We start from the raw sequence: 24,812 nt of genomic DNA, 5'->3' as shown, positions 1-24,812 counted from the left end.
GTGAGGCATCCATCTCCCACCGCCACTGTGAAATACGCATTGGATCATTTAGCATCGGGCCTGGTTCCGGGAGGCCAAACTCCAGAGGGCTGGTGAGGGTTCCCTTAAGGTTCCATCTCGAGGCCCGGGCCACTCCTCCGGCTGAGTGGGGCTGGCGGGGGCAGCGGGGCCACGTGGCCCGGTCTTGGTCCCTGGTCCAGCACTCATTTGCTGGGTGGCTCTGGGTGAGGTCACCGGGCGGCCCTACTGGTCTGCATTCGTGGGGAGGGTGTGGACAGTCTCAGGATGGTCCTGGGGAGCTTCTAGTTTGACTGGAGTAGACGGAGCCGACAGGTGCCAAGGACCAGGCTCCTTAAGCGGGGCGCGGGGTGGGGGTCACGTGACGGGGGCGGGCGGGGGCGGGGCCTGGCGCGCCAGGCTCCGCGGGTGACAGGGCGGGCGGGAAGGGGCGGGGCCTCGGGCGGGGCCGCCGGGGGGAGGCGGGCGGGCGGGAGGGGAGGAGTGGAGATGGCGGCGGCGGCGGCGGCGGCGGCTCAGGGGGGCGGGGGCGGGGAGCCCCGGGGAACTGATGGGGTCGGCCCGGGGGTCCCGGGGGAGGTAGAGATAGTAAAGGGGCAGCCGTTCGACGTGGGCCCGCGCTACACGCAGCTGCAGTACATCGGCGAGGGCGCGTATGGCATGGTCAGGTGAGGGGCGTTCTGGGGGAGGGGGCGTCTTTGGGGAGGAGGCTCCGAGGGAGGGGGCAGGGAGGGTTGCTGAGAGCTCTCTGGACCTTGGGGACTCTGAGCATCCTGAAGGAGCTGAGGCTTCAGAAGGCTGGGGAGCGTCCCAGGGAGAGGGCCTTTGAGTGCTTTCTGGGGGAGGGGGCGCTGCGTAAAATCTAAGGAGAGGGGGCTTGGGAGCTTTGAACCCACCATTCTATAAAGGGAGGGGCATCTGAGTATATGTGGTTGAGCTGTGGGGACCTTGGGGATCCTATAGACACGGGGTGAGGAGAAGAGAATAAGTCTTCTGGGGGAGGTAATATCCTTAGTGAAGGGGTGAAGGACCCTTCACTGGGGAGAGGATGCCTTGGAACCCGCCCCTCAGTGAGGCTTGCCAAGGAGTTTGGGAGAAAAGATCAGAGCTGAGGACTAGGCAGGGTGGGGTGGGGCTTTGGGCCTGGGGCCAGGGACCCAGTGAGCAATGAGGGGTCCAGGAATGCCTTCCTGCAACTTTTAGGAGGGGGTCTGTGAGTTCTCCCAGCCCCACTGGGTGCTCTGGGCCTTTGTTCATCTGGGAATAACTCTGCTGCCCAGGAACCTCCCCCTGACACCCACCCCTGCCCTGCCTATCCCTTCTCTCCAGTCCCTCCTATGATTCCCTCCTTCTCACTGTATTTGCCTCACTGTACGTCCTCCACACCTCCCACCCCCTGGACCTGCCTTGGGTTGAGGGAGCCCATCCTGGGAGGGGGAGGATGAGGGGTCAGGGCAACTAGAATGGAAAGGGTTGAGGAGAGGGGAAGTCAGTGATCGGTCAGTCTCTTCCTCTGTTTGTGAAGTCACTGAAGGGCTGCCTGGCTGGTCCCCAGCTTTCTCCCTGGAGATCCCAGGCCTTCACAGCAGGAAGGAACCAGCATTGTTTATGACTGGCCAGAGCCTCTCCTGCTCCCTCCCCTCCCTGCCAAGACCTGGGTGGGGCCACCGGGCCTGGACTCCCCCTTTTGTAAGGCCACGCCAACAACTTCTCTGGCGCTCTCAGCTCAGCTTACGACCACGTGCGCAAGACTCGAGTGGCCATCAAGAAAATCAGCCCCTTTGAGCATCAGACCTACTGCCAGCGTACATTGCGAGAGATCCAGATCTTGCTGCGCTTCCGCCATGAGAACGTCATCGGCATCCGAGACATTCTGCGGGCACCCACCCTGGAAGCCATGAGGGATGTGTATCCTTCACCTTGGCCAGATGGCTGGCCAGGCACAGCCTCAGAGCTGGGCTGGGAGAATGTTGGCTTGTTTTCTGTTTCCTTCTTCCCTACCACCCTCCAAAACAAACCCAGTAAAAGAAACTTTCCAGCAGTAAAGAGGCCACAGAGTGTAAGAGGACGACGGGGAGGCCTCAGATGAATCCTGGCCTGCTGCAGCCAGGCAGTATGGCCCTGGGCAAGTCTCTTCTCCGAGTTCTGCCTCAGTAGGGGGCTGGGCATGATGATCTCTATGGGAGCTTTGTCTTCTGACATCTGCAATTCTGTGATGAGATCCAGCCTCTGCCCACAGTCAGTTTTTTTGTTTAACAGACGGTGATTCTTTCTCCTCTGGGTCCTCAGACTGGAAGGAAGGCAGGAAGGAAGAAAACTGCCCTTTTTGGAGGGGCTACTATGAGTCTGGTGCAGTGCAAGCCGAGTGCTTTGACATTTCTTATTCTAACTCCCAACTGCCCTGTGAGATGGGTCTCATCAGCTCCATTTCAAAGATGAGGCAACTGAGACTCAGAAAGCCTCAATAAAATCAAGTGCTTCTGTTGCTACCTCCTCCTCTTCCCCAAATGAGAACCTGTTCTCTCTCTGGGACTTCCCGCTCAGAGCCCCACCCCAATCCCCTGTGGACTTGCACCTTGCCCCGGGAGGGACAGCCTTGCCTTTGTTGCCCTCCCCCCATATTGCTTTCCTAGTTTGTTGTCCACTTCCTGCCTGGCTCTGTGAGCAGCTTATAACACCCATCACCTCTCCCCTGCCCCACCCACCCCAGCCAGTCCCAGTCCTCCACCCAAGAGTGAGGATTAGTATTGCACCCGTCTGCAGCTTCCACCACAAACCGTGGGCAGGAAATCTCCACAGTCACCCCCAGCTTGCCGTGTGACCTTAACCAGGTCACTGCATCGTGCTGGGTGGGCCTCGTCATCTTTAAAACAGCAGGGTTGGTCCAGGTGTTCTCAGAAGGCCCTTTGGAGGCTGATTCTGAAAGACAGCCCTAATTTAGTCTTCCAGAAACAAACCACATGACATTTATTTGTTTATTTATGTGTAGTCTTTTTATCTTAGAATATAAAAGGACATTTACTCCTCTGTCTTTGGATGTATGGCCAAGCACCCTGAGTAGGAGCGTGCAGTGGGGAGTTTCTCCTCATCGTCTTGCACAAACCGTTCCCATAACGCAGGCATTTATTTTTAAGCAAACATTTATTGCATGCCAGATGGTGTTCATACATTATCTCATTTAACCTTCTCAAGAGCCATGCGGCTCAGGCTTTTATAACAGCAGTACTAGTTCATGTTTGCCGAGCACTTACAACATGCCAGGCACTGGGCTGGCTGCTCTACATGTGTCATCTCTCAGCTAATCTTCACAACCACTTTCTAAAGAACAATTTTTTTCCCTTACTTTACAGATGAGGAAATAGAGGTGCAGACAGGTTGAGGCCATAAAGCCAATGAGCAGGGCAGTGGGGATTCAGACACTGGCAGGTGAACTCCAGAGTTACTGCTCTTAAATGGGACATCCTCCTGCTTCCCACAGTTTATTAGCCCTATTCTCCCAGTAGGGAAACTGAGGCCACAGAACTGAAGTGCTTTGGTCAGGGTCACTGGCTGAGATCCGGCAGAGGCCTTGAGCCCAACTGCTAAGTATGGGCCTTGCCCAGCTCATGATATGAGTTGGCACATCTGTTGAGTCCCAGGGGCATCAGCTGGAGGGATATGAAGCCTGTTCACCAAAGGCTCTTCTTCTTAACCAAGTGCCTCTCGCTGCCCCAATCTGGGGGGTCTCTGGCACCAACCTCAGCTACATTGTGCAAGACCTGATGGAGACAGACCTGTACAAGTTGCTTAAAAGCCAGCAGCTGAGCAACGACCACATCTGCTACTTCCTCTACCAAATCCTGCGGGGCCTCAAGTATATCCACTCCGCCAACGTGCTCCACCGGGATTTAAAGCCCTCCAACCTGCTCATCAACACCACCTGCGACCTTAAGGTCAGAGGGTTGAGGGCCGGTCTCCTCCTACCCCTGGGGTCTCAGGCTTGCAGGTGCCCAGTACCCATCCCCCATAGGTAGGAGAGTATCGCAAGCAAAGGGAACAGCATGGGCAGAGACGCGCTGATACGATTACTTGGGCCCAGGAGGCCTTGAGCAACGAGCTCAGTAGCCTGGGTTGCATTCTAGATCTGTGATTTTGGTCTTGCCCGGATTGCCGATCCTGAGCACGACCACACTGGCTTTCTGACGGAATACGTGGCCACACGCTGGTACCGGGCCCCAGAGATCATGCTTAACTCCAAGGTAGGGGGGCCACCCACCCCTGAAGGGAAGGGGCTGTGTCCCAGAAAGCCCTGGAGCCGTCTCTAAGGCAGGCACTGATCCCCATGAGGCAGGAAGTCTACCCCCAGGCCTTGTCACATTATTCTGGTCCTAGGGCTCTGGAAAGAAACTGTGGATTAGCTCCTCTGGGCCTCTGCCCTCTGCCTCCCTGGCTGGTGTCGAACCTAGGTCAGGGGTTGTGGGTAGGCCCAAACATCAGGGTTGGCTCAACAACAGGTTGAGGCTGGCCCAGGAGCCCACCACTTTCTCCTCCTCCCCAGGGCTACACCAAGTCCATCGACATCTGGTCTGTGGGCTGCATTCTGGCTGAGATGCTCTCCAACCGGCCCATCTTCCCGGGCAAGCACTACCTGGACCAGCTCAATCACATTCTGGGTGAGGGGGGACTGGCCAGCTGAGTGGGAGGGAGATTTCACTTATTGGAGGTGAGATTTCTTTAGGGTCAGGTTCACTGAGTCTGTGGGAGTCAGGTCAGGGCGATGACCATGTGTGGGGCCCCTGCAGCATTTCACAGTAGTTCACTGAGGTATAGATGCTGTCCCCATTTGATAGATGGGAACAGTAAGGCTACATACACCCCATGCTTAGGAAGTGCTAGGGCTGGGATTTGAACCTAGGGCTGCCTGAAACCAGACCCCTTGCTCTTCACCACCATAGTACTGGCTGGTGGCCTGGGGCAGGTTGGTGGAGGCTCTTGTTCTTGGCACCTTCTGTTCCCAGAAGGGAGAGATTGCTCACCAAGTCACTTGCTTTACCTACAGGTATCCTGGGCTCCCCCTCCCAGGAGGACCTGAATTGTATCATCAACATGAAAGCCCGAAACTACCTACAGTCTCTACCCTCCAAGACCAAGGTGGCCTGGGCCAAGCTTTTTCCCAAGTCGGACCCCAAAGGTGAGAGAGACTTGGGGGCTGGTCTGTGATAAAAACCGGGTGTGGAAGAAGGTACATGAGCCCAGTAGCTACCTGGGCCTCTGGACGCAGAGAAGAAAAGCAGTGCTTCTGGGAGCTCCTCTGACCTTCCCTTTGACCCCTGACACCTGCGCTTCCCTAGCTCTTGACCTGCTGGACCGGATGTTGACCTTTAACCCCAACAAACGGATCACAGTGGAAGAAGCACTGGCTCACCCCTACCTGGAGCAGTACTATGACCCAACAGATGAGGTGGGCCAGCCACCAGCAGCAGGGCTGGCAGGTAGGTGGATGGGTGGGCATCCCTCAGTCCCTGTCCTGAGCCTCTCGCCTTCTTTGCCACCCCAGCCAGTGGCCGAGGAACCTTTCACCTTCGACATGGAGCTGGATGATCTACCCAAGGAGCGGCTGAAGGAGCTCATCTTCCAGGAGACAGCCCGTTTCCAGCCTGGGGTGCTGGAGGCCCCCTAACCTGGACAGATGCCTCTGCTCCCTGGGGCCTGGTGAGTGCTCCCCACCACCCATGCACGGATTCACCCTGAGACCAGGGTGCCCAGCACGCCTCCACGCAGTCACAAGCTGGCTCACGTCCATGAGCCATGTGTACGGTGGCAACAGAAGGGCCAGAGCCTGCCTCAGCCACAGACCTGTGGTCGCCCAGCCCCACATGTCTCCCACCTGTCAACACCCTGCACACTCCAGCCCCAGGTCACTGAGGGCCCCCTCTCACCCATCTGAGGAACCGAGTCAGGCTTTGACTCCCCCAGGATAGGCAGAGGCGCAGGTGGGTCAGTAATTGCTTTGGGAGGAGCCGGCAGCACCCGGCCTGACCCACATGCCAGGCTTTTTCCACACCTGGTGTCCAGCTCAGCAGTTCCCATACCTTTGGGGGACCCGGCTGGGGCTACCGCCACCCACACTGCTCTCCGTCCCTCCTCTAGTTTCCTCTCTGTCTCTGGCCAGCTGTGGCCTCCTAGCAGCAAGGCAGACACACCTGGGTTCAAAGCCCGGCTCTGATACTCAATAAGGGCTGTGTGATATTGTGCAAGACACCTCACCTTTCTGCAGCTCAGTTTCCTGGACACAGTTCTGATAATGAGAGCAAACACCTCCCAAGCACCAAGCATTGTTGTAAGAGATTTGCATGTATTAACTCACCTAGTCCTTATAGCAGTACCTTGAAATGGGTACTAATGTTGTCCGCATTCACAGATAAGGAAACCCAGCTGCATCCCACTCAGCTGTGAGGACGAAGTGAGGGAAGTGGAGGTCGGGGCTCTGGCAGGTCCGCTCAAGGGTGCTAATGGTTCCTTTCCTGCCTGCCTTTTCGTTTAGGCCCTGCCTCCTGCCTGCCCCTCCCCTGCTGGACTGTTAGAAAATGGACTCTGTGCCCAGCCCAGACCCCCGACAGCCCAGGTCGAGGCAGAGGGCCGGCCTGGCCACCTCCCTTTGCTTTGCTCAGGCATCCTGCTTCAGGCAGGCCAACGCGCCCTCCCCCCTCACCTGAGGACCTGAGGGGCTCAGGTGGCCCCAAAGCAAATTCCCCTCTGCTGCTCTGCCACCGTCTGCCCGGCTCTCCCAGTCTCTGGTAGTTCTGGAATTCAAGGGCTCTGGCTGCCCCGGGACCTACTGAGGGGCAGTGGGGGAGGGACACGGAGGACACTGAGTGGGGACTCAGGGCCAGCCCTGCCCCACTCAGCTCATTAAAACCCCACCCCATTTTCCCTGAAGGAACATTCCTAAGGCTCAAGGACTAGTGTCCCTGAGGAGCAGACCTAAACCCTCCCCCACAAAGCTGCCACATCTAACGTCCCCGCTGCTTCTGTGTGTGGGTGAACAGAAGTGGAGGCGGGGGCACGTGGAGAGCCCAGTGCCCCTGCCCACCCCGTGCCTGTATCTAATATATAAATATAGAGGTGTGTCTATGGATGGCCCTGGCTCTGTCTGTGTTCGCCGATGCCCTGACCGTAACCCTTGCTGCTTTGAGGACTGAGTCTCCAGCCCCGCTGCTTCCCACCTGTGGCTTTACCTGGAGCGGTGGCCTTTGGCCCCCCGCTGGCCAGGGTTGAGGATGGGAGTGTAAGGAGTTCTGGACTCCTAGACAGAGTGGGGTCAATTTCCCCCTTAGTCACTGTCCTGTCCCCGCTCTAATGGCTTCCTGTCTTAACTGGCTGGGGGTGATTCTGGAGTGACTCGGGGACACACTATACACCCCTGGCTTCTCCGGAAATGGCAAGGGGTGGCATGGTATATACCCTGGGCGCACATACCAGTGGGAAGGGGGAGTGTTGTAGCAAGAGCTGGTGGGGGGCCGGGGGGGGACTTGATTCCCCAGTGTGGCCACGGAGAGAGGGATTCTGGGGTGTGTGAAGGGCTTGGGATACGTGGGCCAGAGCTGCCTGGCCTCTACTCCTGCCTCTACCCCAACCCCAGCTGAGCCCTGCAGTCTGGCCTCAGGCCAGAAGCAGGCTCAGCAGGTCCCAAGGGGTGTGGTGGCAGCCGGTGGTGGAGCCAGCCTACATCAGCCAGGCAGTCAGCGAGGCAACACAGTCCATCGGGAATGGCTCAGCTTGCGGCAGCCAGAGCCTGAAGAAGCAGCACGACCATGAGCCCTCTGCTGTACTACGCCCTGCCTGCCCTGAGCAGCTATGTCATGCTCTCCATCTTCTTCCTGCGCCGGCCTCGCCTGCTGCATACGCCATGGGTTTCAGCCTTCTGTCCCCGCCTGGGGGCCCACCGGGGAGGTGAGCTGGGCTGGGGTAGACAGGGGGTGGGGGCTCCTGAGGACGGAGTGAGGATAGCAAGGCAGGTGCCAGGGTGGACAGCAGAGAGGGGTAGGTCCAAAGGGCAGGATGTTAAAGGAGGGCAGAGTTCGAGGTGGGCAGAGAGCCAGGTGGCAGGGCAGGATGTGGAACAGGGAAGAAGAGGCTGCTCAACCTGGCCTGCAGGGGCGGGGCCAGGCCACCGGAACCCACCCTTGGTGCCCCACACAGGATCTGGAGAGCGCCTGGAGAACACCATGGAGGCCATGGAGAAGTGAGTCCACCTGCCTGGCCAAGCTGCCGGGTAAGGTTGTGCCAGCTGTACAAGGCATGACGCTAAGGGGTGCCGTTCACTTCCTGCTCTGGGTGACTGGAGCCCCCTGGAGTCATGCAGTGCACAGCCTGCACATCCGGCCAGAACTGCCCCATGTTCCCCTAAACGTCCCCACCGCCCTGCTGTCTGGCGCATCCCCCATCCCTCGGCCGCTCACTGACCTTCGCTCCCATAGCGCCATGGCCCAGAGAGCCGACCTCCTGGAGCTCGACTGCCAGCTGACTCGGGATGGCGTGGTGGTGGTGTCACACGACAAGAACCTGTCCCGCCAGTCAGGCGTGAATAGGGATGTGGGCAGTCTGGACTTTGAGGTGGGCCTTGCCCCAGCACCCCAACCGTGCCCAGAGAACCACCGTGCCTCCACGCGTGACTCCTGGTGACATGCTCCCTGCTCTCCCTATAGGAGCTGCCCCTCTACAAGGAAGAGCTGGAGGTTTACTTCTCGCCGGGTGAGCGTGTGGGCTGTCAGCGCCGGGCTGAGCCAGCTGGAGTGGGGTCGTGGCCTCAACCTGCTGCTCTCTTTTCCCCTTTGGGACCCACGCCCTCCCCCCGGGCTCGCACCCCCCGCCCCCCAGCAATCCTTCTCTGATCCTTCTTCCCACAACCCCTCAGGCCACTTGGCACACGGGTCAGACAGGCACATGGTGCGTCTGGAGGACGTGTTCCGGAGGTTCCCGCGGACGCCCATGAGCGTGGAGGTCAAAGAGCAAAACGAAGAGCTCATTCGCAAGGTGGTGCTGCGGGCAGGGGTGGGCGAGGGCCCAGGGCTGGATGGAGGCCTGACTCCCCATCACCTCCTCCTCCTCCCAGATAGCAGGCCTGGTGAGGCACTATGAACGCGATGAAATCACCATCTGGGCCTCGGAGAAGAGCGCAGTCATGAAGAAGTGCAAGGCCGCTGTGAGCCCCTTATCCGCCCCCCGCGCCCACTGCCCCTCCCCAACGGGCTTAGGCCGTGGGAGTCCGGGGGTTCCGCAGGAGCCCTGAGCAGGGTCTCCAGGGGTGGGTTTTGGAGAGCGGGTGAGGTGGGGAAGGTGTGTGAGCAAAGGCATGCCGGAGGGACAGGGAGCGGGCCCTAGCCTTGGAACGCTGGGCCAAGGTGTGGCTTTGATCCTGCAGGTAGTAGGGTTTCCTGAATGTTGAAAACTGTGCAGCCCGAGCGTCCTCTCTGCTTCCGCAGGAGCACACTGATCCCCTTTCTCGCTTCCCCTTGGCTTCCAGAACCCCGAGATGCCCGCCGCCTTCACAATGAGCCGAGGATTCTGGGTGCTGCTGCTCTATTACCTGGGGCTGCTGCCCTTCATCTCGATCCCTGAGAGGTTCCTCATCTCTTTCCTGCCCACCATCATCAACAGGTACCTACAGGGTCCCCGTCGCCCTTCCTCACTCTCCCCCAGGCTTCTGTCCTCAAAAACACCCCCCTCCACCCGAAACTCACACAACATTGTTAATTAATTATGTTGCAATATAAAAGTAAGAGTTTTTTTTTAGGTGAGGCACTATGAACGCGATGAAATCACCATCTGGGCCTCGGAGAAGAGCGCAGTCATGAAGAAGTGCAAGGCCGCTGTGAGCCCCTTATCCGCCCCCCGCGCCCACTGCCCCTCCCCAACGGGCTTAGGCCGTGGGAGTCCGGGGGTTCCGCAGGAGCCCTGAGCAGGGTCTCCAGGGGTGGGTTTTGGAGAGCGGGTGAGGTGGGGAAGGTGTGTGAGCAAAGGCATGCCGGAGGGACAGGGAGCGGGCCCTAGCCTTGGAACGCTGGGCCAAGGTGTGGCTTTGATCCTGCAGGTAGTAGGGTTTCCTGAATGTTGAAAACTGTGCAGCCCGAGCGTCCTCTCTGCTTCCGCAGGAGCACACTGATCCCCTTTCTCGCTTCCCCTTGGCTTCCAGAACCCCGAGATGCCCGCCGCCTTCACAATGAGCCGAGGATTCTGGGTGCTGCTGCTCTATTACCTGGGGCTGCTGCCCTTCATCTCGATCCCTGAGAGGTTCCTCATCTCTTTCCTGCCCACCATCATCAACAGGTACCTACAGGGTCCCCGTCGCCCTTCCTCACTCTCCCCCAGGCTTCTGTCCTCAAAAACACCCCCCTCCACCCGAAACTCACACAACATTGTTAATTAATTATGTTGCAATATAAAAGTAAGAGGTTTTTTTTAAAAAAACACACACCCCACTTCAGACCCCATTGTGCAGGGTCCCGTGTGGAGCAGGAGATCCAGTGTCCCCAGCTCCCTGGCTACCCTCAAGGATAATCTCCCATCCGGGGTCCTTTGAAGACAGTGGTCTCACCAAGCATTCGTGAATACTAAGGGGGACACGAACCCCCTGAAATCCTACGCAAATGTGCGTCGATGTGGATGGAGTTTTAGGACAAAGGTTCATTTGCTCATCTAGTCATCCAACAAAGAGTTATTGAATGCCTACTCTGTTTCAGGTGCACTTACACTAGTAAATAAGACCAATGTGGGTGGGGAGAGGCCCTTCATGAGCTTACAGTCTGGGTGGGAAGACAAATATTTATTAATTACAGCATCACTCTGATTCTCAAACAGAAAGGCAAGCATTTTCCTGCTTGGGGACAAGGATTAACAAAGTAACAGCTGGGCAAAGTATCAGGAATTTGGATACTTCACCAGCTCTCAGGCCGGGACCCTCCCTTTGCCTTCTGAGACCTCCTCTGGGGTGGCCCCAGTGCTTTCTGCTCCCCTCTGTCGTCCTGAGGGAAGCTCCCAGCCAACCGCCATCATCCCTTGCCACAAAGAGATCATTACACTACAAACTTGGTGTACCTAACTTTTTATACAGGGTTTGCAAGGTAAAGTTTTCACATCCTTTAGTTTATTCGAGCCTTACCTTGCAGCACCCTCAGGAGATAACAGGAATCATGACCCCCATGGAGAATCTGAGGCTCAGAGATGTTCTGTAATTTGCCCAAGGTCACACAGCAGAGCCTGCCCTGGGACACTGTGAAAGCCTCTAAGGTCACCCCGGGACTTCCCTGGAGGTCCAGCGGTTAGGACTCCACGCTTCCACCGCAGGGGGCACGGGTTCAGTCCCTGGTCGGGGAACTAAGATGCCGCATGCCTCACAGCGCAGCCAAACAAAACAAAACAAAACAAAACACGACAATAACAACAACAACAACCAATTCATCATTAAAAAAAATAAAGTCACTCTGGAGTGGAACAATTAGGGACAAGTAGCCGACCGATTAAAATGCTGTCTGGTCTCAGGAAGTTGGTCAGGCCTAACCAGGAGGACCTCCAGCTGCGTATCCAGTTTGGGAGTCAAGCTGGGTCCGGGTCCTGGCCCTGGCCCTACCATGGATTTGCTTTGTGACCTCGGGCAAGTCACTTTAGTTCTCCAAGACTCAGTTTCTTCTTCTGTAAAACGGTGAGGGGAGGGGCACACCCTCAAAGCATGGAGTCAAGGATACCGGAGTAGGAAGTCACTGAGCAATGGGTGACCTGTTCCTCTGGGCAGCCGCAAAGGTTCTTCCAGAGGGAGTGGGGTTATACAGGTTGGGGGGCAGTCACTACCACCCCCACCCCACCCCTGTGACAGAGAGAGACCCAAGGGGCTGACCACGACACCACCTCTCCACAGGACCTACTTCCCATTTTCCTGCTCTGGGCTGAATCAGCTGGCGGCTGTGGTTTCCAAATGGTGAGGTGGGCGAGAAGGCTGGGTGGAGGGATCCCACAGAGACCCGCCCTTCTCCTTAGTCCCCTCTCATCACAGCCTTTGCTACCCCGCCCCCCACCAGGCTCGTCATGAGGAAAAGTCTGATCCGACACCTAGAGGAGCGAGGGGTGCAGGTGAGCAAGTGGGTTGTTCACGGTGTGGGCCCAGCACGGCATTCCAGTCACAGCTCTTTTATTAACTGGCTGGGTCACTTGGGCAGATCACCTTCTGAGTCTCGGTTTCTTCATCTGTAAAATGGGGATAATGATATATTTAACTCTTCTGGATATGTAGTCGTTACTTAGTAAGGGCTTGATAAAGGCTAGCCGTTCCGATAATGATGATGTATTGAACTGTCCTGATCCCTGATGTGGGGGGCTGGGAAGAGACCAGAGAAGGGGAAGACCAGCCCAGGCCACCCCCTCCTCCAACCTGCCGAGCATCAGCTCTGACCAGGTCATTTAATTAGCAAACCTTTGTTGGGAACTGACTGTGTTGAGAACACAGTGCCAGGCACTGTGGTCCCGGGGAAGGAGCAGGGAGCTTACCATCAGGGGCAGAGGAGGAGGAAAAGCAGGCATCGCAGGGGCAGCCAGTGGACAGAAAGGAAGAAGAGTGCTGTGGTCTGTGGGGTCAGAGAAGGCCTTCTAGAAGCAGTGAGGAGCCGGCTGGCAGGGAGGGGAAAGGGAGAGCATCTCAGCAGGAGGCTCAGCATGTGGGAAGGTCATGAGAAGCAAGAGGCTAGCAGAGGAACTGAGAGGGGTCCCACCAGGCTGCAGTCTGGAGGAAGTGGCACCAGGGGAGCTGGAGAAGGCAGGGGAGGCTGCGGCAGGCAGCCTGTGAACCTCAGTAAGGAACCTGGACTTCAGCCCAAAGGAGAGGGAAGCTTTTGAGGGCCATAAGCAGGGGAGAGACCTGATTCAATTAAGCCTTGTCGAGTGAGGGTCACTCTGGCCACCACGTGGAGAAGGGATTGTGGGGGGCCAGTGTGGAAGCAGAGTCTCACGAGGCGCCTGATGCTGCCACTGACAGGACTGAGGCTTAGGCGGCAGCAGCGGGGATGGATGGAAGGGTTAAGTCACAGACAGGCCAGACTCGGCCACTGATTGGATGTTGGGGTGAGCAAGGCATGGGGATGACATAGCTCTTTCAGGTCAGGCCTCCTGCTCCACGGTCTTCACCATAACACTGGGAGGTTAGACCATCACTCTCATTTGTGAAGTTAAGAAACTGAGAGGTCCATCCAGTGACTTAGCCCAGGGTACAAATACCAGCTCCACCTACTTCAGTGCCCACAGGAGAGGACTCAGAAGGCAGGGAAGATGTAGAGCAGCAGGATATGGGCAGGCTGGGAGGCAGGCTGGTAAACATTCCACTCCCAGCTGTCCCGGGGGGAAGGAAACCCCTTGATTTGAACATTAGGTAATTTCCCTGCTGTATATACTCCCAGCTTGGCCAATTTCAGGCTACCAACATGAATTCACAGAACAGAGGTGGGAAGAGATGTGTGGTGTGGTAGCACACCATTATATACTATTTCCATCTTATACATTTGATAGATGTAGATAACCTCCAGAACATGGGTAACAGTAAAATGTGGTAAAATAATTAGGAAGTGATGAGTTTTGAGTATTTATTACCTTTGTTTTTAATATAATTTATTGAATTGTATGTTTATATAATGTAATACTTAATAATGGCTGTATTTAATAACCAGCTTGCAAAATTCCTGAAAATGTGACAGTCAGCTCCAGCATAGCACTGCTGGGTGGTCTCCACAGAGGAGGAGAGCTCCCAGCATCTGGATACGAGGGGAAGCGCTAGGTAAAGTTGTTGGGAAACTACAAGCCCCTCCCTCCCCACTAGGTGGTATTTTGGTGCCTTAATGAAGAGTCAGATTTTGAAGTGGCCTTCCGCCTGGGGGCCACTGGCGTCATAACTGATTACCCGACAGCCCTGAGGCGCTACCTGGACAACCATGGACCGCCTGCCCTGGCCTCCTAACCCAGAGGTGCTCACCCTCTCCTCTATTTCTCTTCCCCAATAAACGTGTTCTTTTCAGTCAACGTCTTTGTGCTTGGGGAGTGGGGGAAGGTGTGAGGGGTTATATCCTAGAAGACTACAAAGATGGCAGCTTGTGGCAGAAGAGGCCAGCTGAGGGCCAGAGTCTGAGGCCCTAACCACCCTGACCCACTGGTTCTACCACATTCCAGACCCAGAGTAATGCCACACCCTGTGCCAACCTGGCCTCCACTCTCCTCAGGAATGTCCCTTGCAAGGCCCCCTGCCCCTTCAGAGCCACAATGGTTCCATTCTCCTGAGGACATTAAGAGCCCCAAGCACACAGCAAGAGACTTGCCTTGCCCCTGTGAGCCACATCACCTGGCTTCAGAGGGTGGGCATGGCTGACCCATCTGCTACCTCAGCCATTCCAGCCTTCCATTACCAGGTCTCCCACTCCAGAAGCTTCTCGAATTCCTCAACCCTCGTTAGCCCTACTACCTTATTCATTTACTGAATCACATATTTCACAAAGAAGTTATTAACTATAGGCCAGGCTGGGTATTGGGGCCAGTGCAAGGAACAAGACAAGCCTAGCACGGAAGGCACATGTTTAAATGGACATTGTCATTTTCAACCCAGTTCAGAGGTGAGAGGGAAAGATACCTAACCCAGCCTGGATGGGCAGGACATCAGAGGAGACTGCCGGGAGGAGGTGATGCACGACAGTAGGAATCGGCTTGTTCTGAGGCTCTGGCACCCAGGGTTCTAACACGGATGGATACCTTTAGCTCTTCCCACCCAAGAACCTGGCCCTGATGCCGTGGCAAGAACCATGGAATGGGGCCAAAGTGAGAATCTCAGCTTTACCTCTTATCAGCTGGATAAGCTTTGGAGAGCTGCTAGACCTCTGTGGACCTCAGTTTCCCGGTAAAATGGGAACAACAACAGCAGAAGCTGCCTCCTAGGACTGCTGTGGGGATTAAGGGAGTGGGGCACGGGCGGTGTGTAAACGCAGATAATTATGACTATTAATTCCCGGGGGCGTGCGTGCAGACACCATCTCCTTCCTAACCCTACGTCACGTCAGGTTCCTCAGATCCTCGTCCCTTCGAGGACCGCGGGAGGAGAAGGGGGCTACCAGGCCCCGGGCGTGGGGCCGGCCGCCTGGGTTTCGGGCCGCAGCCGCATTTCCGGGCCGGCCTGAGCCAAGAGCAGGGGGGAAGGGCAGCCCAGGCCTGCGCTGGCCGCTGTGTGACGCGCCCCCTCATTTGCATACTGCACGCCGATTGGCCACAGCGGCCGCCGGGACCAGAGGCTGTCCCCCTCCCCCTCCCGCCGCAGCGGCGGCAGCAGCTGGTCTCGGTGTAAACAAGGCGCGGAGGCCGCGAACCCGGGCCGGCGGGGGGGGGGGGGGGACGGCGCCCACCAGGAGCGCCCCCCACTCGCAGGCCAGGCCACCCCGGCGGACTGGACCCCCGCGCGCCCAGGCGAGGTGAGGCCCGCAAAGTCAGGGTTGCGCGTCGCCCCGCGCCCCCGCGGCGAGCACTGGCCCCTTCCCCCCGGCGCCCGCCCCTCGTACCCGCGCCCCAGGTGAGCCCTAGGGTCTCACGTAAGGCTCTGCGATGCAGGTAAGATCCCCTCGGCATAGACAAGGCCTCAGCGCCCCCAGGTAAGAGCCCGTCCCCTCCTAGGTGACCCTCCACCTTCACTGAGGCCTCCTGTCTTCTCCAGGAGGGTGAGGCATCCTCTCCCCAGATAACTCCCTGTGCCTCAAGTGAAGTCGTCCCCACCTCCGGCAGTTCAGCTGAGGTCCTAAGGACCATAGAATTCCTAACCCCCTCCATGTTCCCCCTAAACGGAGAACTGACAGCTCATCCACTTCAGTTGCCAGGTCAGCGGGAGTGAGGCTGAAAGCAGGTGGGTGACTCATCTTGGGCTCCTCCTAGCCTCAGTTTCCCCATTGATGCAACTTGAGGACTCCTCAGTGAGTCAAAACTCAGATAGCTCTGGCCCCAGGAGAGGCTGCTGGCTCTGGGGAGAGGAGACAGCAGCCAAGTGTGACAGAGAGAGTCCCCGTGGTCCAGGGCATGCCTGCATGTGTGTGGCCTGGGTCCTGACAGCCCACTCCCTCCGATGCAGGCACTGGGCTCCCTCTGCTCCCCCTGGGCCGCTCCCCGCGTGGGGCCACTGCCCCCGGCCCCCGCCATGGTGCGGATTTCAAAGCCCAAGACGTTTCAGGCCTACTTGGATGACTGTCACCGGAGGTATAGCTGTGCCCACTGCCGTGCTCACCTGGCCAACCACGACGACCTCATCTCCAAGGTAACCAGGTCACAGCTGGGGCTGGACTGGGAGGCTAGAGGGGCTGCCTGGCAGCTCCCCACCAACAGCCCTGACATCCCCTCCTTTTTCCCTCCTACCCTTTAGTCCTTCCAGGGTAGTCAGGGGCGTGCCTACCTCTTCAACTCTGTGTGAGTATTCAATCTCCCTTTCTTTCCCTGACCTCTGTTGTGACTTGTGACCCCTGGCATCATACTGAGACTCTCAAGAGTCCCCTGGTTTGGGCAGGAAGTTTTGATCGCCTTTCTTTTGGATGCTAAGGACAGACACAGTAGGATACAAGCTAGAGGCGGGCTTTGTGATGGTGGGGACCCTCGCTGGGACTGCCCCCATGTCCCCACAGGGTGAACGTGGGCTGCGGGCCAGCGGAGGAGCGGGTGCTGCTGACAGGCCTCCATGCTGTTGCTGACATCCACTGCGAAAACTGCAAGACCACTTTGGGCTGGAAATATGTGAGTCAGTGACCTCTGACCCCAGGCTAGCTTTTGACCTGACCTCATATCACCTCCTCCTCACAGCAGTCATCTGGTAATCTTTCAGGGTATATAGGCCCAGTTCACCCAAGTCAAACTGTCTTTTCATCCCCTGACCATGTTCTCTTCTCTCACATCCTGCAAGGGCTTTTAGAATTTTTCTCTTAACTCATCCTTCTCCTCACAGTCACAAACATTCCCATTTTAGAGATGAGGATATATAATGAAAATTACCATTTATTGAATGCTTATGTGCCAGGCACTGTTATGTGCTTGGCATATCTTATCTCATTCACTCATTACAGCAATCCTGTAGGTAGTCTGTTATTATCTCCACTTTACAGAAGAAGAAAGGAAGGCCCAGAGATGTTAGGTAACTTCCCCAAGGTCACACAGCTGGTAAGTAACAGAATAGGGACCAGAATCCTCGTTTTGTCTTTTTTTTTTAACTCCAAACCCTTGACCCCCAGCTTCTGTTGCCATTCAGAGGATCAGAGAAGTTGCCCAAGACCCCACAGCAACATGGAGCTTGGGTCCATGAGCCTCCTTTTCCACTGCCCTCATTGCCACTGCTGTTGCTCAGGGTCTGATTTCACCACCCTGAGCATCATTTCCTTATCTGGCAGTGGAGGATAAAGCCACCACCTGGCACCCAAAATTGTTACGGGGATCAGATTAGATGCAGCAAAAGAAGATGCTCTTGGGAAACTGCAAGTGACAGGAATCCTCAGGCATCTCTTGGAGCTGTGGTGCCTCTGTGAGGTGGATGTCCCAGGCAGAGACAGAACCCTGACCTGAGTTCACCCCTGGCCCTGCCACAGATTTGCTTTGTGTCCCTGGACAGGTGGTTTGGGCTCTCTGGACCTCTGTAAAATAGAGAAGTAGCCTGATCCGGAGATCAAAAACTCAAGTGCTTGCAGGGCCAAGCAGATGCTGTGGATCTGCAAAAAGGGGCAACAGAGAGAGATCTGGAGAGGGGGTCAGTCTGGCAAACTGGAATGAGCATGGCCTGCCCCGTATTTTACTGTTTGAAAGTTATTTTTATTAAACTCTCTGTTGGCCAAACAAAACACATGTATAGGCCAAAATTGGCCCTCAGGCTACCAGTTTGTAATCCCTAGATCTTTTATTTTTTTATTTATTCTTATTTTTAAAATTGATTGATTAATTTTTGGCTGCATTGGGTCTTTGTTGCTGCGCACGGGCTTTTCTCTAGTTGCGGCGAGGGGGGCTAATCTTTGTTGCAGTGCGTGGGCTTCTCATTGCGGTGGCTTCACTTGTTGCGGAGCAAGGGCTCTAGGCTCGCGGGCTCTAGAGCGCAGGCTCGGTAGTTGCGGCACACGGGCTTAGTTGCTCCGCTGCATGTGGGATCTTCCCAGACCAGGGCTCGAACCCGTGTTCCCTGCATTGGCAGGTGGATTCTTAACCACTGTGCCACCAGGGAAGTCCATCCCTGGATCTTTTAGAACCTTCCATATCCTCTCTGTTGGAGCCAACGTTAGTACTTAAAAAGTACCTATGATTCAGGGAGTTCTGTCTATCCCCTATGAGCGAGAAACCTGGCCCTGCCATTTACCAGCTCTGTGTCTGTGGGCAGGTGGCTTGGTTTCTCTGGTTGACAGTTTCTTCATATGTAAAATGAGGCCCATCAAATCCACTCCCCAGCCCCTATTCCTTTTGGTAAGGCCCTAGCTCCAGGGATGACAGCCTCTCCCCTCCTTTCAGGAACAGGCCTTCGAGAGCAGCCAGAAGTACAAAGAGGGGAAGTACATCATTGAACTCAACCACATGATCAAAGACAATGGCTGGGACTGACCCCTGCTCCTGATGCATGTGGCTCCAGCCCGGCCTGGCCGCCAGGGGGCGCCACTGGCTTCCCTTCACCCGAACGGAGCTCTGGACCATCAGGGCCTCTGCAGAGGAAGGATCCAGCTCCTGTACATATATTTTATTGCATGCACTGTGACCTTGGGGGGAGATCAGAAGGTGGACAAGGTGGACGACACCCCCGCACTTCCCTGCGATCTGGCTGGCTTGGATCTCATTTTTAACCCCTTCCTGCCCCGCCTGCCCTATAGATATGGCCTGTGTGCTTCTCTCTTGGCCCCAGTGCACCATCTGCCCTGTGAAATTCTCCTCCCACCGGGCACCTCTTACCCCACACGTGTCTGCTCCCCTCGTTCTGTAGCGTTTGTACATAATAAAACCATGGAGTGGAGACAGCCCCAGGCTCACGTGAAATCCGGGAAGCGGGGGACTCATGCAGATTCCTGCCTCTATAGACCTGTACCCTTTTGAGTCCTGGAGACATGGGGTAGGCACGGCGGTCAAAGCTGGTAGCCTTCGCTCCTGGGGCTCAGCTACCTTCTCTAGCACCGGGGGCGGATCTCACTGCAGGTGGAGATTCCCGCGCCCACTCTAGCTCGCTAGGCCTTGACCTCCGCTGATCTGCATCTTCTCAGCCTAAACGTTTTGACGCCGCCTAGAGGCAGCTCTCCTGAGAGGCATCTGCGCCGCGGGTTTCACCGCCCCCCTGCGTCCCAACTACAACTTCCAGCGGCCCCAGCGGCACCTGCCTGTCGTCTTCGCGCCAAACCTCGGCCCTGGGCCTGCTGGGAAGTGTAGTTCCGAGGGTTCCCCAACGCGGGACCTTCTGGGAAGCCCGGGCGTCTGCGGTCAGAGACCGTCGAGCTGTCGGCGTCTCTAAACTTTTGAGATTTGGCCGAGGCTGGAGGTTTTTCAGAATGGGAACCGGGAAGGACTCCAGAGTTCAGGCCTCATCTGCGGACTCCTCGAGGTCCCCGGTGCCCCGCATTAACAATAAGCTCTGGTCGCGTCCCTCCAGCCCTGCTCCTTCCCTCCAGTCATGCTTCGTCCCTCCAAGTCTCATCCTCCAAGTGAAGGGGGGGGGGTGGGGTGTCACCTGCCAGAAAAGTCTGGGGCGCCAAGGTCTGCCCCAGGACTCCAGGCTCCATCCCAGGGTCCGGGCCCCGCCCCTCAGTAGCTTATCCCTAGCCGGGGCTCCCCCCGTGGGAAAGGGGACCAGCTGGCCGGAAGCGCCAAACTGCGTCCCTGTCGAGCCCCGGGGATCAATCAGGCCGAGGAGTTAATTATGTAATGAGGGGGCAGGGGGTCGGGGCTAATGAAGCCTGGGGGGGAGGGGAGGAGGGGAGGGTACCCAGGTATCCGGCCCCCTCTCGGACCCCTTCCAGGCCCCAGGGGTCTCCACCCCAGCCTAACTCCAGGGCCCCAAAGAGGGGAGGGGCTGTGATCCTGGGTCTGGAAGGGGCTGAGCTGTGAGCTATAAAGGGGGCATCTCTCAGCACTGGGGCACTCCAGGCAGCGTGACCTGAGGCCAGAGAGGACTACTCCATGTACCATCCACGAGAGTTGTACCCCTCCCTGGGGACCGGCTACCGCCTAGGGGCCCCCCAGCCCGGAGCAGATTCCAGCTTCCCGCCTGCCCTGGCAGAGGGCTACCGCTACCCCGGTGAGCAGTGGGAGCAGCTCCTGGGTAGGAACGGGGGTGGAGGCTGTGGCCCTCGGCTGGCTCATTCTCCTCCCATCTCCAGATCTGGACACTCCCAAACTGGATTGCTTCCTCTCCGGGATTGAGGCTGCTCCCCGAACCCTGGCCGCTCCCCCACCTCTACCCCCGCTGCCTCCAACCCTGGGCACTGAGCCGCCCCCTCCAGCCCCAGAGGGCCTTCATCCACTCCCTGGAGTCAGCCTGAGCCTGGAGAACCGGGAGTTGTGGAAAGAGTTCAACTGCGTGGGAACAGAGATGATCATCACCAAAGCTGGGAGGTGAGGGGGCTGGGCCAGGGTCCGAAGAAGACCCAGTGTGTTCCTGGTGGGGGTCTCTTGGGAAAGGCAGAGTCCCCGGTGATGGGGCTAGGTGTGGGGATTCCTAGGGGGGCTAGAGCTCTGCCTGAGTTCAGAGTGTGACTGTGGCCTGGGTCAGGGGTTCTTCTGTGGCTGGACCGGGGGTCACTCCGTGGCAAGTGTCAAGGGTCAGTCTGTGGAGTCTGTGGCTGGTTTAGGGACTAACCTATGGCAAGGGTCCTAGGTCAGTCTGGGCCGGGGGCAGAAAGTCGGGCTGGGTTATAAGTTAGTACGTGGCCTAGATCAGCATTCAGACTATGACTGGGGTCAAGGGCCAGCCACTGACCAGCATCAGGGAAGTCTGGCCAGGATCAGGGGTCACCTGGGAGGCAAGGATACGGTCAGTGTGCGGTCTTTATCTAGGCCAGGAGCTCAGGCAGTAGCGCGGTGAGTCCCCTTTTTATTTTCTCTGAAGCAAGTTTGTCCAGCAGCTGTAGATTCTGGTGCTGGAGATCAAGCGAGGATACCAGGGTGGGGAGCAGAAAGCTCCTGGCAAGATTTCCAGAAGAAAAGTGTGTCACTCCTGCTTCTGCAGATGGAGCTTGAGGGGCCGGGGTCAGGAGTCCAGACTCTGCTCCTAACCTGCTGTGTGACTCTGGTCAGATCACCTGACCCGTCGATCCTGTTTCTCATCTGTAAAATGGGATGAGACAAGCTTATAGCTCTAAGATCCTGCCCTCTGAGTTCTGATTCCGCATCCCTCGATTTTCTGTGACAACTGCGTGAGCCAGTGGCTATGCCCTCTTGTGGGTGCTGTGCGCACCCCTGGCCACTGGGTATCTCCAGGCCTCTCGCGTCCCTTCCCCTGTCCAGGCGCATGTTCCCTGCTTGCCGAGTATCAGTCACTGGCCTGGACCCCGAGGCCCGCTACCTGTTTCTTCTGGATGTGGTGCCGGTGGATGGGGCTCGCTACCGCTGGCAGGGCCGGCGCTGGGAGCCCAGCGGCAAGGCAGAGCCCCGCCTGCCTGACCGCGTTTACATTCATCCTGACTCCCCTGCCACCGGTGCCCACTGGATGCGGCAGCCTGTGTCTTTCCATCGAGTCAAGCTCACCAACAGCACGCTGGACCCCCATGGCCACGTGAGGCCCAGGCTGGGACCCCCGGATAAGGGTTGGGGGTGGGACCAGGGTAGGGGGTCACTCCTGTTTCTTCCCTCCCAGCTGATCTTGCACTCCATGCATAAGTATCAGCCCCGCATACACCTGGTGCGGGCCGCCCAGCTTTGCAGCCAACACTGGGGGGGCGTTGCCTCCTTCCGCTTCCCCGAGACCATGTTCATCTCCGTGACAGCCTACCAGAACCCACGGGTGAGTGACCCTGCTTGAGGGGGTGGCGTGCCCTGCCCAGGCTGTGGGAGTTTTGACTCTGGATGTGCACCCCCAGATCACACAACTGAAGATCGCAGCCAACCCCTTTGCCAAGGGCTTCCGGGAGAATGGCAGAAACTGTAAGAGGTGGGCATCATTCATTCATTCACTCGTTCATTCATCAAATGTTTATTAATCGTCCACTGTGTGCCAGGCACTGTGCTGGATGCCAGGAATACAATGTAAGTAAAAACATGTATTCACTCACTGATTTGACAAATACTTATTTAGCACCAGCTTATGTGCCAGGCACAGTTCTAGGCAGTGAGGATGCAACAGTGAACAAACCAAAGCCCCTGCCCTCATGGAACTGATGATACTCTAGTGGGTGGAGTAGACAAGTAGACGAGAGAAATAAATATTATATAACATGTTAGGGATAAGTTCTAAAGAGAAAAGAAAGCAAGCAAGGAGGATCAGAAGGACTGCAGAGAGGTATTTATTAGATAAGAGGCCTGGAAATGCCTCACTAAGAGGACGCTTGAGAAAAGACTTGGAGGAAGTATGGGAGGGAGCCAGGTGGATATCTGGGAACATGCCAGGGCCCTGAGGTGGGAGCATGCCTGCGGTATGGCGGGTGTGGAGAGAGAGAGGTGATGGGTAGCCAGGTTATGGTGGGCTGTAAAGGTTTCATTCGTTAGGACACTGGCTTCTAACTAACCCCTTCAGAGCTGGCCCTTGCCCTCAAGACAGAGTCAGGCAGAAGAGATAGATATTAATTCAAGGATCACCCTAACAAATGTAACAGTATCACTCTTGACAAAGTTTATCAGGGAGGGCGTGTGGTGCTGTGGCAAGTCAGGAGGCCTCCTTTGAGGAAGTTATGCTTGAACTGAGACAAGAAGGAGGAGTAAAGCAGGTGAAGAGGGGAAGACGGGGATTCCAGAGTGTGGCTGAAAGGCAGCTAGTGGAGATGGGCAGAGTGAACAAGGTGAGCTGGGGTCTGACCATGCCCTGGCCTTGTTGCTCGGGAAGGAGTTTCCATGGATTCTAAATGCAAAAGGAAACCATTAGAAAGTTCTAAGTGGGGAATAAATCCCAGCTCTGCTATTTCCCAGTCATTTCATTCTCTGGCCTTCCATTTCTTCTTCTGTAAAATGGGTATAATAATGGCACCTACCTGATAGGGTCCCTGGGTGAAATGCCTGGCACCTGGTAAGTGCTCTTATTACCATCATCACCATCACCATCACCATTATCATCATCATCATCATCATCATCATCATCATCATCATCATCATCATCATCATCACTATTCCCCAGGGAGCGAGACGCCCGTGTGAAGAGGAAACTGCGGGGCCCAGAGCCAGTAGCCACAGCGACCTATGGGAGTGGAGGTGAGTGTAGTCCCAGTGGTGATGGGGCCAGGCCTGAGATGCTGATCCTCCTTAGCCCACACTGTCCCTTCTGTCTCCCCAGATGCACCAGGTGGTCCCTGTGATTCCACACTGGGTGGGGACGTTCGTGAGTCAGATCCAGAGCAGGCCCCAGCGCCCGGGGAAGCTGCCCCGGCCCCAGCTCCTCCCTGTGGTGGCCCCAGTGCTGAGGCCTACCTTCTGCACCCTGCAGCTTTCCACGGGGCCCCTGGTCACCTTCCGACCAGGTGAGTGGGACAAGGGCACAGGGCTGGGCTGTTCCAGGCTGGGGATCCCTCTCCCCTGTTCTGATACCTCTCTGCACTTCAGGAACCCCAGCTTCCCCGAGGCTCCAGACTCTGGGCGCCCAGCCCCCTACTCAGCTGCCTTCCTAGAGCTGCAGCCCGGGCCAGCAGGCTCAGGATACCCAGCAGCGGCACCCGCAGCATCCTTTGCCTCGCACTTCCTCCAAGGGGGCCCCTTCCCTCTGCCCTACCCTGGGCCTGGGGCTTACCTGGATGTGGGCTCCAAACCAATGTACTGAACCTTTGCTAAGCCCCTCTGCCTCCCTCCCCGTCTTCCATCACAAACCTCCAGTTCCCCTCCCCCAGGCCTGTTGCCCCCTCACTTCCAGTGGTCCCATCCCCCATGCCAAATGGCTGCCTCGGGCCTCCCCCACCCCACTTCACACTTTGATTTCACTCCCACCCCCCTCTGGCTTCAAAGCTCTGGCTAAGCCGCTGGGAGCCCAGCTGGGGCCAGCTTCCCCTTCCCGGCTCTCACCTCAGTGTGAATGGAGGGAGGCTCTGCCTGGCCAAATGGGACCTGGGACCAGCACTCCCACCTCCCAGCCTCACCCTTGGGCCCAGCAAGTTCTACCCCCTCGCCCCAGTGCAAGCCACGCCGGTCTCTCCTCAGGACTAGAGTATCTTTTGTTAATAAAACTCGGAAGACATCAGTGTTCTGGAAGCATTGGGCTAATGGTGTCCGGCCCGGAGGGGGGCTGTGTGAGCACAGGTTCTGTGAGGAGACCCAGGCCCCAATCTAGACTGGTCATTTCCAGCTGCTTGACCTTGTGCATGTGAATCAACACTCTGGGCCTGTTTCCTCTTCAGGAAAATGGGGGAATCAGTGTCTTGACAGTGTTCTGAGAATTAAATAGGGCTGCCTGAGAACCCGCCCCTCTACCTAGCACTCAGGAAGCCCTCAGGGGCGGTCACTGTCCCTGGATGGGGACCAGGAGGCTCTGGGCAAGCTGACTGGCCTGAGCCGCACCTTGCTGGCAGGACTGGGCTCCCAGGGCAGTCAACGTCCTGACGTCTGGCACCGCTGCTCATCCCCAATCAATTCTGACACAAACCCAAACACCATTTTTCTTCTTTTATTAGATTTTTTTT

General features: G+C 56.9%; 4 protein-coding genes across 9 annotated transcripts; all 4 read left to right on the top strand.

Annotated features, from left to right (window-relative positions):
- The first annotated feature begins 507 nt into the window (after window positions 1–507).
- MAPK3 (mitogen-activated protein kinase 3) lies at window positions 508–7,135 on the top strand. Its single transcript, XM_024123717.1, has 9 exons — window positions 508–686; window positions 1,744–1,926; window positions 3,761–3,950; window positions 4,140–4,256; window positions 4,556–4,670; window positions 5,057–5,188; window positions 5,349–5,458; window positions 5,555–5,709; window positions 6,542–7,135. The coding sequence occupies exons 1-8, from the start codon at window positions 508–510 to the stop codon at window positions 5,675–5,677; spliced, it is 1,149 nt and encodes a 382-aa protein (XP_023979485.1). The 3' UTR covers window positions 5,678–5,709; window positions 6,542–7,135.
- A 401-nt stretch (window positions 7,136–7,536) lies between these two features.
- On the top strand, window positions 7,537–14,068 carry GDPD3 (glycerophosphodiester phosphodiesterase domain containing 3). The gene is made up of 10 exons (XM_007107339.4): window positions 7,537–7,950; window positions 8,200–8,242; window positions 8,478–8,613; window positions 8,706–8,751; window positions 8,915–9,033; window positions 9,113–9,202; window positions 9,524–9,657; window positions 11,912–11,971; window positions 12,072–12,123; window positions 13,856–14,068. The coding sequence occupies exons 1-10, from the start codon at window positions 7,812–7,814 to the stop codon at window positions 13,991–13,993; spliced, it is 957 nt and encodes a 318-aa protein (XP_007107401.1). The 5' UTR covers window positions 7,537–7,811; the 3' UTR covers window positions 13,994–14,068.
- Window positions 14,069–15,321: 1,253 nt separating this feature from the next.
- YPEL3 (yippee like 3) lies at window positions 15,322–19,028 on the top strand. 5 transcript variants are annotated; one of them, XR_003678478.2, is made up of 6 exons: window positions 15,323–15,485; window positions 16,133–16,315; window positions 16,421–16,464; window positions 16,677–16,785; window positions 17,651–17,785; window positions 18,532–18,618. XR_003678478.2 is itself a non-coding variant. In XM_028485338.2 (6 exons), exons 2-5 carry the CDS (start codon window positions 16,199–16,201, stop codon window positions 17,181–17,183), a joined length of 303 nt encoding a protein of 100 aa, XP_028341139.1. In that variant the 5' UTR covers window positions 15,325–15,485; window positions 16,133–16,198; the 3' UTR covers window positions 17,184–17,205; window positions 18,532–19,028. The 5 variants fall into 5 exon arrangements, 4 of the variants coding, with proteins under 4 accessions (XP_028341138.1, XP_028341139.1, XP_054938909.1 ...); XM_028485338.2 differs by lacking the exon at window positions 17,651–17,785 and adding an exon at window positions 17,151–17,205 and having other exon boundaries at window positions 15,325–15,485; window positions 18,532–19,028; XM_055082934.1 differs by lacking the exon at window positions 17,651–17,785 and adding an exon at window positions 17,123–17,205 and having other exon boundaries at window positions 15,325–15,485; window positions 18,532–19,028.
- Window positions 19,029–19,996: 968 nt separating this feature from the next.
- On the top strand, window positions 19,997–24,667 carry TBX6 (T-box transcription factor 6). 2 transcript variants are annotated; one of them, XM_007107343.4, is made up of 8 exons: window positions 19,997–20,296; window positions 20,379–20,613; window positions 21,505–21,772; window positions 21,854–22,000; window positions 22,077–22,147; window positions 23,324–23,397; window positions 23,480–23,663; window positions 23,746–24,667. In XM_007107343.4, the coding sequence occupies exons 1-8, from the start codon at window positions 20,179–20,181 to the stop codon at window positions 23,957–23,959; spliced, it is 1,311 nt and encodes a 436-aa protein (XP_007107405.1). In that variant the 5' UTR covers window positions 19,997–20,178; the 3' UTR covers window positions 23,960–24,667. The 2 variants fall into 2 exon arrangements, with proteins under 2 accessions (XP_007107405.1, XP_023979343.1); XM_024123575.3 differs by having other exon boundaries at window positions 21,505–22,000.
- The last annotated feature ends 145 nt before the right edge of the window (window positions 24,668–24,812 follow it).

This window comes from Physeter macrocephalus, unplaced genomic scaffold (genome assembly GCF_002837175.3).
Source record: "Physeter macrocephalus isolate SW-GA unplaced genomic scaffold, ASM283717v5 random_326, whole genome shotgun sequence".
Classification (NCBI taxonomy): Eukaryota; Metazoa; Chordata; class Mammalia; order Artiodactyla; family Physeteridae; genus Physeter; species Physeter macrocephalus.
Note: the sequence above shows the minus strand (reverse complement) of the source record. Positions and strands in the feature narration are given on the sequence as shown.